Raw genomic sequence first — 13,946 nt, 5'->3', positions numbered from 1 at the left:
GCTCAGCTTTTGAGGAGGAAAGAATTTATCCAAGAAGGCCGTGACCAGCTTATCCCAAGAGTCCAAGTTATATTTAGGTTGTGAGTCCAACCATGTTCTAGCTCTGTCTCTTACAGCAAAAGGGAAAAACATGAGCCTGTAGACTTCAGGATCTACTCCATTCGTCTTTACAGTCTCACAAATCTGCAAGAACTCAGTTAAAAACTGGTAAGGATCTTCAGATGGAAGTCCATAAAACTTGCAGTTCTGTTGCATTAGAGCAACTAATTGAGGTTTCAGCTTAAAATTGTTTGCTCCAATTGCAGGAATTGAGATGCTTCTTCCATCAAACTTGGATGTTGGTTTAGTAAAATAACCCAGCATCCTCGTTGCATTATTGTTGTTGGGTTCGGCTTCCATCTCCTTCTTTTGTTCGAAAATTTCAGAAAGGTTGTCTCTGGATTGTTGTAATTTAGCTTCTCTTAGTTTCCTTTTCAGAGTCCTTTCAGGTTCAGGATCAGCTTCAATAAGAGTGTCTTTTTCCTTGTTCTTGCTAATATGAAAGAGAAGAGAAAAAGAAAAGGAAGAAGAATCCTCTATATCTGGACAAAGAGGATCCTTATTAATAGTAGAAGAAGAAAGGAATAAAAGTGGAGAATCCAATCACAAGGGTGAGGATAGAGGCAGTGATTGGAGAAAAAGAGAGGTGAAGAGAAGTGTTAGTAAATAAATAAATAAATAGAAGAAGAGAAGAGAGGGATAATTCGAAAATAATTTTGAAAAAGTAGTTAATGATTTTCGAAAATTAAAGATAAGATATAATTAAAATTAAAATTTAAAATAATTAGTTAATTTAAAAAAAATTTTGAAAAAGGATGAGATGTTTTCGAAAATTAGAGAGGGAGAAGTAGTTAGGTGGTTTTGAAAAAGATAAGAAACAAACAAAAAGTTAATTAGTTAGTTGAAAAAGATATTAAAATTAAATTTGAAAAGATAAGAAGATATGATAAAAAGATAGGATTGAAAAAGATTTAATTTTTAAAATTAAAATTAATTACTTAACTAACAAGAAACTAAAAGATATGATTCTAGAATTTAAAGATTGAATCTTTCTTAACAAGAAAGTAACAACTTCAAATTTTTTTTGAATTAATCACAATAATTGTTAGTGTAATTTCAAAAATTTGAAATAAAATTAAGAAAAAGATTTTTGAAAAAATATTTTGAAATTTTCGAAATTAATAAGATAAAAATGAAAAAGATTTGATTTGAAAAATGTTCAGTGGTCGGGTTCCGAACAGATCGGGTGGACAGATGTAGGGGTGAGGGCGCCTTAACTTGGGTCGCACTGCTTGCGGGTTGTCGAGTAGCCGAGCACTGGTCGTGGAGAGATGATGAGGGGGGGTGCCACCTGCAAAGACACTCCGACGCTCAAGTCAGCAATGTGCAGGCGGGCAGAATGATAGGGTGGAAGGATGTGACGTACCTCGTGGGAAGAGCCAATCTTCCCTTTATATACATGTCAGTGGTGGGCCCCTCATGGGAACAGGCCCATATTCCCAAGGACGCTGTCCTTTAGCCGCGTGTGAACCGTACAGGACGCGTGTCCGGGTCGGTTGGAGGGCGAGTGTCCGGGTCGGGTATTGCTTGGGTCGGGTCGACCCGTACGGATTTTGGGCCAGGCCGTAACAGTGCCCCCACGCGCCAATGGTAGTCGTGGGGGCTACCAATGGCGTGTCGTCCCGCATCTCGCCTGGTCGGCCGCTCGTGGGAAGGATATGCCCCCAACGCGCGTGTCCCTTGGTTGCTCAAGCAACCGTTTCATCGCTTCGTTTCTCGCATCGAGCATTGAATGCTCATAATGGGGTGAAAAACCCTGTTTGAAAAGACTATCTTGCCCCCAGCCGTTTCGCGCTTCCTGGGGTGGTTTTTAAATGTTTGGTTTTGTGCTTCTGCGCTTTTTCACACTTCCTATTCCTCTCCTTCTTCACCTCCGTTACGAGATTTCTGTGTATATTGCTGTGGTGCCTTGCGTTTTTACAGTTTCGCAACTTCATCTTCTTCTCACCAATTAAGGTAACTTTCGAATCATTCTCCCTTTTATGCATTATTTTCGTATGCTTGTTGCTTGGTTTTGTTACGGTTGTGTGGCCTTCCAATGGCGGTTACTCGTGTTAGGGGGGGAGCCATTCCAGGGTAGGCTTTTCCCTGTCCACCTCTAGTGTTTTGTCTTTAGTTGGGGAGTAGTGGTGTGCTTGAACTGAGCAACCGATCTACCGATCTCTTAGACTAACTGGATGATCCCCCCGTGTAGGTATGGCTCGCACGGTCTCCCGGGCTTCCGTTAACCCCGCGGCGTATGATCCGTATGCCTGGGTTGTTTCCGATGTGAAGGAATCACCCAACCAAATGGGCGAGGAGGAGCTCACCGAGTTCCGACAAGCCGGGTACCTATGTGGAGGGACTGACGGGGAGGCTAATTATGACGTCTTCGTCCCGGCTCCTCACGAGCGACTGTACGAAATTAACTTCCAACCCCGCCAGGTCGCCGACTGGATTTGGTTCAACAAAGCCATGTTCACTCAAGTGGGAGTTCGTATTCCGTTTTCAGCCTTTCAAATGGCGCTTTTAAATCGGATTTCCGTGTCACCGTCGCAGTTGCATCCGAACAGTTGGGCCTCGATCCGCTGTTTCGAGATGGTCTGTGAATATCTCGAACTGCCGGTGTCCGTGGACGTTTACCTTTTCTTCTTCACCCTCACAAACCCTTCCAAGGAGGGGAAACATAAAAAAGGGTTCATGTCCTTCCGGTCTGCCCAGGGTCAGAAGATCTTCGGTTTGTTTGAAGATTCTTATCATGGGTTTAAGGACAAGTATTTTAAGGTCCGCCCTGTCAAGGGTCGTCATCCCTTTTGGTTGTCTATGGAGGGGGTACGGCTCATCCCGACTTACTGGAGTTTCAGGGCAGGGTCAAATACTTTTATCAAGGTAACTTATAGGAGTATGTCGAAGGTGGATAAGCAAATTGCCGAGGTATTGATGGCAGTTTTTGGGAAGAACCAAGTAAATCCCCACCTCCTCATGGGTGACCGAGAGTCCGGTCGTAACTATATTTGTGAGAAGCTTTTTACTTTGCCCTTTGTCTTTTTTTTCTTCTGTTGATACTATGTGGCGATTAATCGACCTTCCTTGTTTTCCTGCAGTGGATATGTCTGCGTCGGTGACGGGTCTTCCCGACTTGTTTCAGACCTTTTTGGGCAACGGTGACGACGAGGAGGGTGACGAGCAACCCACCCCCGAGGGGCCTGATGCCCCTCCGGAGGACAAGGATGCTCCTGAGCAAAGGGCCGAGACTGACGAGATCGGCACCTCGGCTCAAGGTGCCGTGGTTGACGGTGGCAAGGCCGTCCATGTCTCCCCTATCCGCGAGGTGATTGGAACTGGGGGTTCCTTGCCTAAAGCGGATGTTGAGGTGGAAGAGGTCCCCAATCCGAAGAAAAGAAAGAAGGCCTCCACGGCGTCGTCTAGCCCTGAGGGCGTCCTCACCGTCATGGAAAGGAATTTCGACGCCGGGCACTTCATAGACTCGCAGCTGATCCCCGGTACGGAGGAGTATTTCCACGAGTCATCCCTTGCCGGGCAGGCGAGGTGGATGTATCGCACTCTCCTGCGCGGCGCAGTCATAGCTCGGAAGGCTGAGTTCGAACTGTCCGGTATGGAGTCTCTTCGCCGGAGGTTGGATTCTGCCAGGAAGGCCAATAACGAGCTAAAAAGTGAAGTTGAGACCCTTCGGGAGCAATTGACTCAAACTTCGGAAAAGCTGGATGCTGCCGAGAAGAAAGCCACCACTGCCGAGCAGAAAGCTACCGCCGCCGAACAAAAGGCAACAACCGCCGAGAAGAAACAGAAAGAGTCGGACGCGACGGTTGAGCGTTTGGTCGAGCGTGAAATGGCTCTGGAGGGTCAGGTCGGTGCGGCGCAAAAGCGTGTGGCCGAAGTTGAGAAAGAGAAGCAGGCCGTGGAGGCCGAACTGTCGACGTGGAAGGCGAAGTATAAGGACGTCGTCAAACAAGGCAAGGGTGCGATCCTGGCTACCGAGGACGCCCTCAAAGCTCAAATTAAAATTGTCGCCCCCGAATTTGACACGTCGGCGATCGGTGTCCGCAAGGTTATTCAGGATGGCAAGGTTGTTGATGTCCCCAGGAAATGAGTTCTCTTTTTATAGTTTTAGCCGCTTTGTTTTGACTTGTAAACTATTTTAGTTTTAGCCGTTTTTGGCTTGTGAACAATTTGACGTTTAGCCGTTTTATCTTGGCTCGTGATCAACGACCGTTTTAATCGTTTGCTCATCTTGCCGTGATGAATTTCTCTTCATTCGTTTGGTTGTATTTCCGTTTCTCTTAACCGTTTTTGGTTTATTGTCGTCACTTATATCAATGGCCCATGGCCTTTTGCGTAGTTGTTACGATTGGGGTTGACGGGTTCCCGGGGTGATCAGTCCCGGGGACGCGCGTCGTCGTTGGACGCGGTAGTTTATCTGGAAAATTAAGTGACAAAATAGGAGAGAAAATTTGCACAAGTATATCTTATTCGGTAACCACATAAAGGACTTGAAGACTATTATAAAGTTCAAACGACAAATTAACTACTTAGCTAGATTAGCCGGCATGTCGTTCTGTCCTCTAGGAGTAGAATCTTCTAAGGTTGTCCGCGTTCCATGTCCTCGGGACCTCCTTGCCATCAAGCTTTTCTAACTTAAAGGCCCCTTTTCCCATCACCTTTTTGACTCTGTAGGGGCCTTCCCAGTTTGCCGCTAGCTTGCCCTCTCCAGGGGTCGGCAGGCCGATATCATTTCGCCTTAAGACGAGGTCGTTTGGCTCGAACTCCCTTTTGAGCACTTTGGTGTTGTAGCGCAGAGCCATCCTTTGCTTCAGCGCCGTTTCTGTCAAATGGGCCATTGCCCGAGCTTCGTCTATCAGGTCCTTTTCCACAGTTTCCTCTACTCCTTTCAAAAGCAACCGCGGACTCGGTTCACCGATCTCTACGGGTATTACTGCATCCACCCCGTACGTTAGTCGGAAAGGAGTTTCCTTGGTGGAGGATTGCTCGGTTGTTCGGTAAGACCAGAGGACCGATGCTAGCTCGTCGGCCCAAGCACCCTTTTTGTTGTCCAACCTCTTTTTTAGCCCTGAAAGGATAACTTTGTTGGCGGACTCTACTTGTCCGTTTGTCTGAGGGTGTTCTACCGAAGAGAACCTTTGCCTTATACCCAGGCCGCTGAGAAATTCTGTGAACTTTTTGTCAGTAAACTGTGTACCATTGTCCGAGATGACGACTTCCGGTATCCCGAATCGTGTTATCACCTGCCTCCACATGAATTTCCTGCAATTGGCCGAGGATATGCTAGCCAGTGGCTCGGCTTCTATCCATTTGGTATAGTAATCAATTGCCACTATGAGATATTTGACCTGCCCAGGGCCGACCGGGAAGGGTCCTAAGAGGTCGACTCCCCACTGAGCGAATGGCCGGGAGGTCGTTAGCAAGCTTAGCTCTGAGGCCGGCGCCCTGGCAAAGTTGGCGTTCTGTTGGCACTTTACACACCTTTTGACAAACTCTTTGGAATCTGCCATCATCGACGGCCAGTAGTATCCAGCTCGGATTAATTTCCTTGCTAGGGCTTTGCCTCCGATGTGGTGCCCACAGCAGCCCTCATGGACTTCCGTGAGGACGTAGTCCGTCTGGTCGGGGCGTAGGCACTTCAGTAGGGGTTGGCTGAGCCCTTTCTTGAATAGCTGTCCTTGGATGACGGCGTATTTGGCCGCTTCTCTCCTTAACTTCGCCGCATCCTTTTCATCACCAGGGACTTGGCCGTGTTCTAGGAAGTTGATGATGGGGTCTAGCCATGAAGGACCTAGGCTCGTTACGTGCAGTGTGATTGCTGGTTCTCTTGTCATGCCTTGGATGAGAGATCGGTTGCTCTCCCCTGGCTTTGTGCTGGCCAACTTTGATAGGAGGTCTGCCCGTGTGTTTCTTTCTCTGGGTACGTGATGGACCGTGATCTCTTCGAACTTTTGACTCAAGCTTTTAACCTTTTCCAAGTACTTTTGTAGCAAGGGGTCTTTGGCCTGGTAGCTACCGTTTACTTGGGAAGTGACGACTTGGGAATCGCTGCATATATCCAGTCTTCTCGCGCCGACCTCTGCCGCTAGGGCTAAGCCTCCTATGAGGGCTTCGTATTCTGCTTGGTTGTTCGAGATGGGAAACTTGAATCTAATCGACTGCTCGTATACGACCCCAATCGGGCTTTCCAAGATGATCCCGGCACCTCCGAAGGTCTGGTTGGAGGCTCCGTCCACATGGAGCTTCCACCGTGTTCCCACGTCTTCGCCTGGGTCTCCCGTTACTTCAACTAAAAAATCCACCATGGCTTGCGCCTTGATGGCTTGCCGGGGCTCGTACCGTATGTCATATTGGGAGAGTTCGATGGACCAAGTCATCATTCTTCCCGCCAGATCAGGTTTTTGGAGAACTTGCCGGATCCCTTGGTCCGTCCTGACGACAACTTGGTGACTTTGGAAGTACTGTTTTAACCTTCTCGAGGAAGTTAGGAGTGCTAAGGCTAGCTTCTCCAACTTGCTATATCTTAATTCTGCCCCTTGCAGGGCCCTGCTTATGAAATAGACTGGCTGTTGAGCTTTCCCGTCCTCCCGTACCAGAACTGCGGCCAGGGCTTCGCTTGTTATAGCGAGGTACAGGTATAGTGGTTCCCCGTCCTTTGGCTTCCCGAGAACGGGAGGTGCCGCCAGGATTTCCTTGAAGTGTTGAAAGGCTTCTTCGCATGCGGGTGTCCACTCAAACGCCATCCCTTTCTTCATGAGGTTGAAAAATGGCAGGGCCTTTGTCGCCGAAGCCCCGAGAAATCGAGATAGCGAGGTTAACCGTCCTGCCAACCTCTGGACGTCCTTGATGCAACACGGGCTCTTCATCTGGATTATTGCCTGGCATTTCTCCGGGTTAGCTTCTACCCCTCTCTGAGTTATCATGAATCCCAGGAACTTGCCGGCTTCCATGGCGAAGGCGCACTTGAGGGGGTTCAGCCTCATACCGTGTTGACGGAGAGACGCAAATACACTTGCCAGGTCGTCAGGTCGTGTTGTTTTTGCCAGGATGTCGTCCACGTAAACTTCAACCGTTTTTCCTATGAGGTCGTGGAATATTCTGTTCATCAGTCTTTGATATGTCGCCCCCGCATTTTTCAAGCCGAACGGCATCACCTTATAGCAAAAGGTTCCTCCTGGCGTTATGAACGCCGTCTTGTCTTCGTCGGGACGGTGCATCGGTATCTGATTGTAACCGGAGTAGGCGTCCATGAAACTCAGATACCGGTATCCCGCCGCGGCGTCGACGAGTGCATCTATGTTGGGGAGGGGGAAGCAATCTTTGGGGCATGCTTTGTTAAGGTCTGAGTAGTCCACGCACATTCTCCACCTGCCGTTGTGCTTTCTCACCAATACCACATTCGAGAGCCATGTCGAGTAGTCCACTTCTCGTATGAAGCCTGCTTCTAGGAGGCCGGCCGTTTGCTTGGCTACCTCCTCTGCTCTTTCCGCCGACATCTTTCTTCTTCGTTGAGCCACTGGGCGTTTTTCCGCTTTGACGGCTAGGTGATGTGAGATGATTTTTGGATCTATGCCTGGCATGTCGGCTGGTGTCCAGGCGAACAAGTCCTTGTTGGCCCTTATCATTTCAATCAAAGGCTCCTTCAGCTCACGTGGGAGGTTCTTGTTAACGAATGTAAACTTTTCCTCTTCGTCACCGATTCTAAACTTCTCGAGGTCCCCTTCTGGTTCTGGCCTCGGCTTGTCCTCTACTCTGGCATCAAGGTCGGCTAGGAACACGCCGGATGCTTCCTTGGACTTCTTCCTAAGGGAAAGGCTGGCGTTGTCACAAGCGACCGCCGTCTCGAGGTCTCCTCTTATGATCCCTATGGATCCATCATCGGTGACGAACTTCATAACTAGCAGCTTGGTGTTGATTATGGCTTCAAAATCATTGATTGTTTTTCTTCCCAAGATGATGTTGTAGGCTGTAGAATCTCGGAGAATTACGAACTCGGCCATCGCCGACCTTCGACCTTGGATCTGCCCCACCGAGATTGGTAGGGAAATGACTCCGTCCGGTTTGATGAAGTGGTCGCCTAGCCCGATAACCCCGTGCTGGTGAGTCGTCAGGTCGGCGTCCTTTAGCCCTAGTGCGTCGAAAACGTTGCGGAACATGATATTTGAATCAGCTCCTGTATCGACAAGGATCCGTTTGATGAGGCCGGTTCCCACTCTGGCCGTTATGACCATGGGGAGTTTTCCGGGGCGTCGCTGAACCATTGGTCTTCCGGGCCGAAAGAAATGGATGGAGGTTTTTTAGAGCTTTGCACTGGCGGGGATGAGATCGCCAGAACCTTAGCGTCTTTCTTGTGTGCCGACCGGGATTTTGGTGCAGCGTTTTTTGCCGTTACCACGTTTATCACAGTGAGGCCATGGTCTCTGTCTTCGGGTTCCTGTCGCCGCTTGGCCGAGCGTGTCTTGCCTTCCTCGTCTTGATCGCGATAACGTCTTCTCGGCTCCCTGATGAGATGGGAGAACGCTGCTAGCTTTCCTTCCCTTATCGCCTGTTCTAGTGCATCCTTTAGGTCGAAACAGTCTTGTGTTTGATGGCCGTATCCCTTATGGTAATCACAATAAAGGTTCTTGTTTCCTCCCGTACGGTCCTTAAGTGGCCGGGGCTTCGGAAGGATTCCCTTCTCAGCTATTTGCTGATAAACTTCCACGATGGGGAGAGTGAGTGGGGTGTAGTTAGTGAACTTTCCGACTCGAGGAAACGGCCTAGGTGCTTTGTTTGATGCCTCCTCCCTGGCCTTATCTTTTGCTCTTTCACCGTCCCCACCGGACTGACGAGCTTGGCTGTAGCCGGACTGCCGCTTATTGGCAGCCACGACTCGGCTGACTTCCTCGTCGTTTATGTACTCCTTGGCCACCGTCTGGATTTCATGCATTGTCCAAACCGGTTTCGTGGTAAGGTGTTTTCGGAAGTTCTCATTGAGTAGGCCGTTTGTCAGGCAGAGACTGGCCACCGAGTCGGTTAAGCCATCGATTTCCAAGCATTCGTCGTTGAACCGATCTAGGTATCTCCTGGTCGGCTCTCCTTGTCTCTGGGTTACCCCTAGAAGGTTGATAGGATGCTTGGCCTTTGCTATTCGCGTTGTAAATTGGGCCAGGAATGCACGGCTGATGTCGGAGAAGTTGTAGATGGAACCTTGAGGGAGGCCGTTAAACCATCTGATCGCTGGTCCTGCTAGGGTTACCGGGAAGGCGCGGCACCTTACTTCGTCTCCTACTCCTTCTAGATTCATCCTGGCCTCAAAGGCCGTGAGGTGTTCTAGAGGATCTTGAGTTCCGTCGTACCTCATGTCCGTTGGCTTGTCGAAGTGTTTCGGCAGCCGGACCTCGAGGATAGATCGGTGGAACGGGGTGACGCCCATTATGACAGGTTGTCGTGTTCTTCCTTCTTCGCGACCTCTTGTCGCTCGATGGGTCGGTCTGCCGCGGGAGTAGATGATCGTGTCATTTCGTCTCCTCCTTATGGGTGACTCCTCCCGCGAGCTCTCTGCTTCCGTCCGTGGGCGGCTTTGGTGAGAGTCTTCCTCCTCGCTCCCGGGGGACGGGGTGTAGCTCGGGTCAGTAGACCGTCCCTCCCGCTCCCGGTCGGCAAGCTGCCGTTCTAGGTTCTGAACTCTGTGGCGTAGCTCTTGCATTATTATGGCGCTATCGCCGCCTGTTCCTCCGAATGGTCATGTCCTCGTGTGTCGATGGGGGGACCTCCGCCGCCCCCCTTGCGAGGCGACGGAGGCTGCCCCCTCCGCTCCGGCTGCCGGAGCGTGGTCGCCGGGACCCAGTACGACTTCCATTTAGACGTCCCCACAGACGGCGCCAATGTTCAGTGGTCGGGTTCCGAACAGATCGGGTGGACAGATGTAGGGGTGAGGGCGCCTTAACTTGGGTCGCACTGCTTGCGGGTTGTCGAGTAGCCGAGCACTGGTCGTGGAGAGATGATGAGGGGGGGTGCCACCTGCAAAGACACTCCGACGCTCAAGTCAGCAATGTGCAGGCGGGCAGAATGATAGGGTGGAAGGATGTGACGTACCTCGTGGGAAGAGCCAATCTTCCCTTTATATACATGTCAGTGGTGGGCCCCTCATGGGAACAGGCCCATATTCCCAAGGACGCTGTCCTTTAGCCGCGTGTGAACCGTACAGGACGCGTGTCCGGGTCGGTTGGAGGGCGATGATACGTAAAAATTAGATTTCACGTACAACCGGCAAGTATACCGGGTCGTATCAAGTAATAAAACTCACACAGAGTGAGGTCGATCCCACGGAGATTGGTAGATTAAGCAACTTTAGTTAATGGTAAATTTAGTCAAGCAAACATAGTTTTGATTTCATGAGCATTTTGATTTTTTAACATAATTGCATGAATGTAAATGACACAAAATGTAAACAACTAGAATAAAGAAATGAAGTGCAAGTAAATGACGGAAACTTAAAGTGCAAGAAACTTAAATGACATCAAAGATAAATTGCAAGGAATTAAAGTGCTGAATTCTAAAGAGCATAAGAGTAAGAAATAAGAAACAGAATGTAAATGACCAGAATAATAAATTGCAAGAATGTAGAAGGGAATTGGGTAATGGGTTTTCAAACACTAAGAACAAAAGAAATGAGAATTAATGATGGAGAGGATCATTAGGGATTAGAGATGTTAGTTTTCATGAATTGATGTTAGTCAAATCTTCCTCAATCATGGGTATAGATCCATGGCAAATGGGTGATTGAATCCCAATCTCTTGGTAATTCAATCTCTCTCTACATAGCCAATTGCCACTCTCGTGATCTAATTGTTCATGAGAAGAGATGAAGATCAATTTTAATCCAGCCACACAATCTCCAAAATCTCAACCAAGGAGAGTTACATCTCACATACTAACCAAGGTATGTTGATTGAGGAAATCATGAGAGGATGAACTCTAAACTGAATTATGTGGCTCATTCATCAAATTCACCACATAATTCATATAGATTAACCCCTCTCTCGATGGTGGTTGAATCTTTGAAGAACAAGAGTTCCCTCTTTAGATCAACCACTAAAATTGAGAAAGAGAAGATGGGTTCACCAATTCATTCCAACCAACAGAGCTCCTCCCCCTAATGAAAGGGGTTTAGTGAATCATAGCTCCAATTTCAACAACAATTGCCATCAATCAAAGTTCAACTAAATGTAAAGGAAGAAGAAGAAGAAGAGTGAAATGCTTAAAGATTAAGAAAAATGAAGAAGAGAAGTTCCAAGATGAACCAAAATTGGTTCTCTGGGTCTTCTCTCGGAAGTACCACAAGAGTCTCTAATACAAGTGCTAAAAAGTGTGAAAAAGTTCTAAGTGTCAAAAAGTATCTGTAAAAGTCCCTACAAGTACAAACTCAATCTCTATTTATACTAGTCCTAAAGCTCTTCCAAAGATCTTCACTTGGGTTAGCAATATGGGCTTCCTCTTTGTTGAATTCTTGGCTCAATTGGAGAAGTTGTTAGCCTTTGTGATGAATAAGGGAAGCAAAGCAAGTTGGCACCAATTCTGGCCCATGGAGGGGCGTTGTTGGCAATAACTCAGGCCTTAGTGCACGTTGGCAACGTGCAGGACAATTTCCTGGGCATGAAGTATGAGACTTGGGCGTTGCTAGCCCAAGTTGTTGCCAACAACTTGCTTTTCCTCTTCTTGGCCTTACTTTCATGCTAAATGTAGCCCAGAATTTGAGTGTCAACCTTCAGCTTCAATATGGACTATCATACATCATTGGAAAGCTCTTGATGTCTATTTTCTAATGCCACTGGAATCACCTCAATTGGACTTTCCTAGCTCAAGTTATGGTTCCTCAAAGAAGGTAAGGTCAGGCTGCCCTGGTTGGGCGTTTTTGTGGATAACGCCACCAATAACGTGCTCAACAACGCCCCTAGCCCAAATTTCTTGGCCTGGGCGTTGTTGCTGGCGTTGCCAAGAAACACGCCAGTTCATTTTGGCCCTGGCAACGTGCTCGACTCCCTCTCCTTGGCCAATCTCTAGCTTTCTTGAATTTCACTTCATGTTCTTGTTTTTAGGGCCTAAAGATGACTCTGATTTGGCTCCAATCTTGTGCTCCACCATGGACTATTATATATGGTTGGAAAGCTCTGAATGTTAGCTTTCCAACGCAACTGGAAGCACTCAATTTGGATCTCTGTAGCTCAAGATATCTTCCATTGAAGAGAACATGGTCAGGCTGCCTTGTTTTGGCGTTGGCAACGCCCATCCAGCGTTGGCAACGTGAGTGGTGCAGCATTTGGGCGTTTGGACGTTGGTTGGTGCGCCAATGGGCGTTGGCAACGCCCATCCAGCGTTGGCAACGTGAGTGGTGCAGCATTTGGGCGTTTGGACGTTGGTTGGCACGGCAGATGGGCGTTTGGAACTTGGTTGGCTAGTCAAGCATTCTTGTGTGGGCGTTGGCAACTTGGTTCTAGAGTTGGCAACGCCAACTTTGCTTCCAGGGCTGCCAAACTTGCTTGTGTTGTGACGTTGGCAACGTGGTTCTAGAGTTGGCAACGCCAACTTTGCTTCCAGGGCTGCCAAACTTGCTTGTGTTGTGGCGTTGGCAACGTGGTTCTAGAGTTGGCAACGCCAACTTTGCTTCTCCAGGGCTGCCTGGCGTTGCCAACTTGCTGCTCAAGTTGGCAACTTGCAATGCTTCATTTCCTTGCTCTTGGGGCTTGAGTTTCCCTCTGATTTGAGCTTCCATTCCTCACCACATTATGGACTATTATATATCGTTGGAAAGCTCTTGATGTCAGCTTCTCAACGCAATTGGAATCATGCCAATTAGATCCTTGTGGTTCAAGATATTCATCCTTGAAGAGGGGGAGGTCAAGCTGCCAACTCTGCTGGACACACACTAGCAAGTTGCCAACTTGATTTCCAAGTTGCCAACTTGCTTGTTCTTCCTTTCTCCAATATTTTCTTGCTCCATTGTCTTCTTGCTTCATCACCTAACATAAACCAAAGAACTTTCCTCAAAGTTTTGCCATCTTATGCAATAATTTTCAAGGGAATCATTCACATCAACTTGTATATAAACTCCTTGATTTATTTGCATGAATTATGCCAAATTTCACTTAATTCTTGGTTCATGGATGCATGGAGGAAAACTCACAAAATTGCTCATTTATTTCAAAGAAAGTGGATGAACCTAAGCTAAAACTAACTAAACTAACTAGTTAAAATGGCAAATATGCGAATGCATCACAACACCAAACTTAAACCTTGCTTGTCCTCAAGCAAGAAAAGAATCATGCAATAGAGATTGACAATCCAAGGTTAGAAGAACAGCAAGTTAATGTTCATGGCAAGCTAGTTTTCTATGCATGCTACAATCACAAAAGAAATGTAAATGATTGATGTTTCTATCTAGCTCACTTTATGAAATCTTTTTCTTATAATTCTTCCTTGAAACAAGCTTTTGATTTTTCTTATTAGCTTCTCCTTTTGGGTGCTTTGCCCCATGAGTTAATAACAAAGCTACGATTCTAAATGCTTTGTTTTCAAGTATTACCACTTGATACATAAGCACCACAAGCATTTAATTAGAGGACTTCATTAGGCTCATTTTTTTTTCTTTTCTTGACTCTCTAATCATTGATGCTCAGAACCTTGAGCTTTGAGGGAGTGCTTTTGCACTTGAGCCTAGCCTTGACTTCTAAGTGTTTTGTTTTCAAGCATTTTACTTGATACATAAACACCACAAGTACATAACAATGAAATTGTCATTGGTACTCAGAGCCTTCAGCTTTCTCATTCTTTCCCTTTTCTTTTCTTGCCTTAATTGCATTTGCTTC

The 13,946-nt window shown here is 47.5% G+C and overlaps 1 protein-coding gene across 1 annotated transcript; it reads right to left on the bottom strand.

Annotated features, from left to right (window-relative positions):
• Positions 1–4,661: 4,661 nt before the first annotated feature.
• LOC130949589 (uncharacterized) lies at positions 4,662–6,404 on the bottom strand. The gene is made up of 2 exons (XM_057878264.1): positions 5,448–6,404; positions 4,662–5,342 (listed from the first exon to the last, which is right to left on the bottom strand). Exons 1-2 carry the CDS (start codon positions 6,402–6,404, stop codon positions 4,662–4,664), a joined length of 1,638 nt encoding a protein of 545 aa, XP_057734247.1.
• Between the last annotated feature and the right edge of the window lie 7,542 nt (positions 6,405–13,946).

The sequence above is a fragment of the Arachis stenosperma genome, chromosome 9, assembly GCF_014773155.1.
Source record: "Arachis stenosperma cultivar V10309 chromosome 9, arast.V10309.gnm1.PFL2, whole genome shotgun sequence".
Classification (NCBI taxonomy): domain Eukaryota; kingdom Viridiplantae; phylum Streptophyta; class Magnoliopsida; order Fabales; family Fabaceae; genus Arachis; species Arachis stenosperma.
The sequence above is the reverse complement of the archived record's forward strand: the minus strand, read 5'-3'. Positions and strand labels throughout refer to the sequence as shown.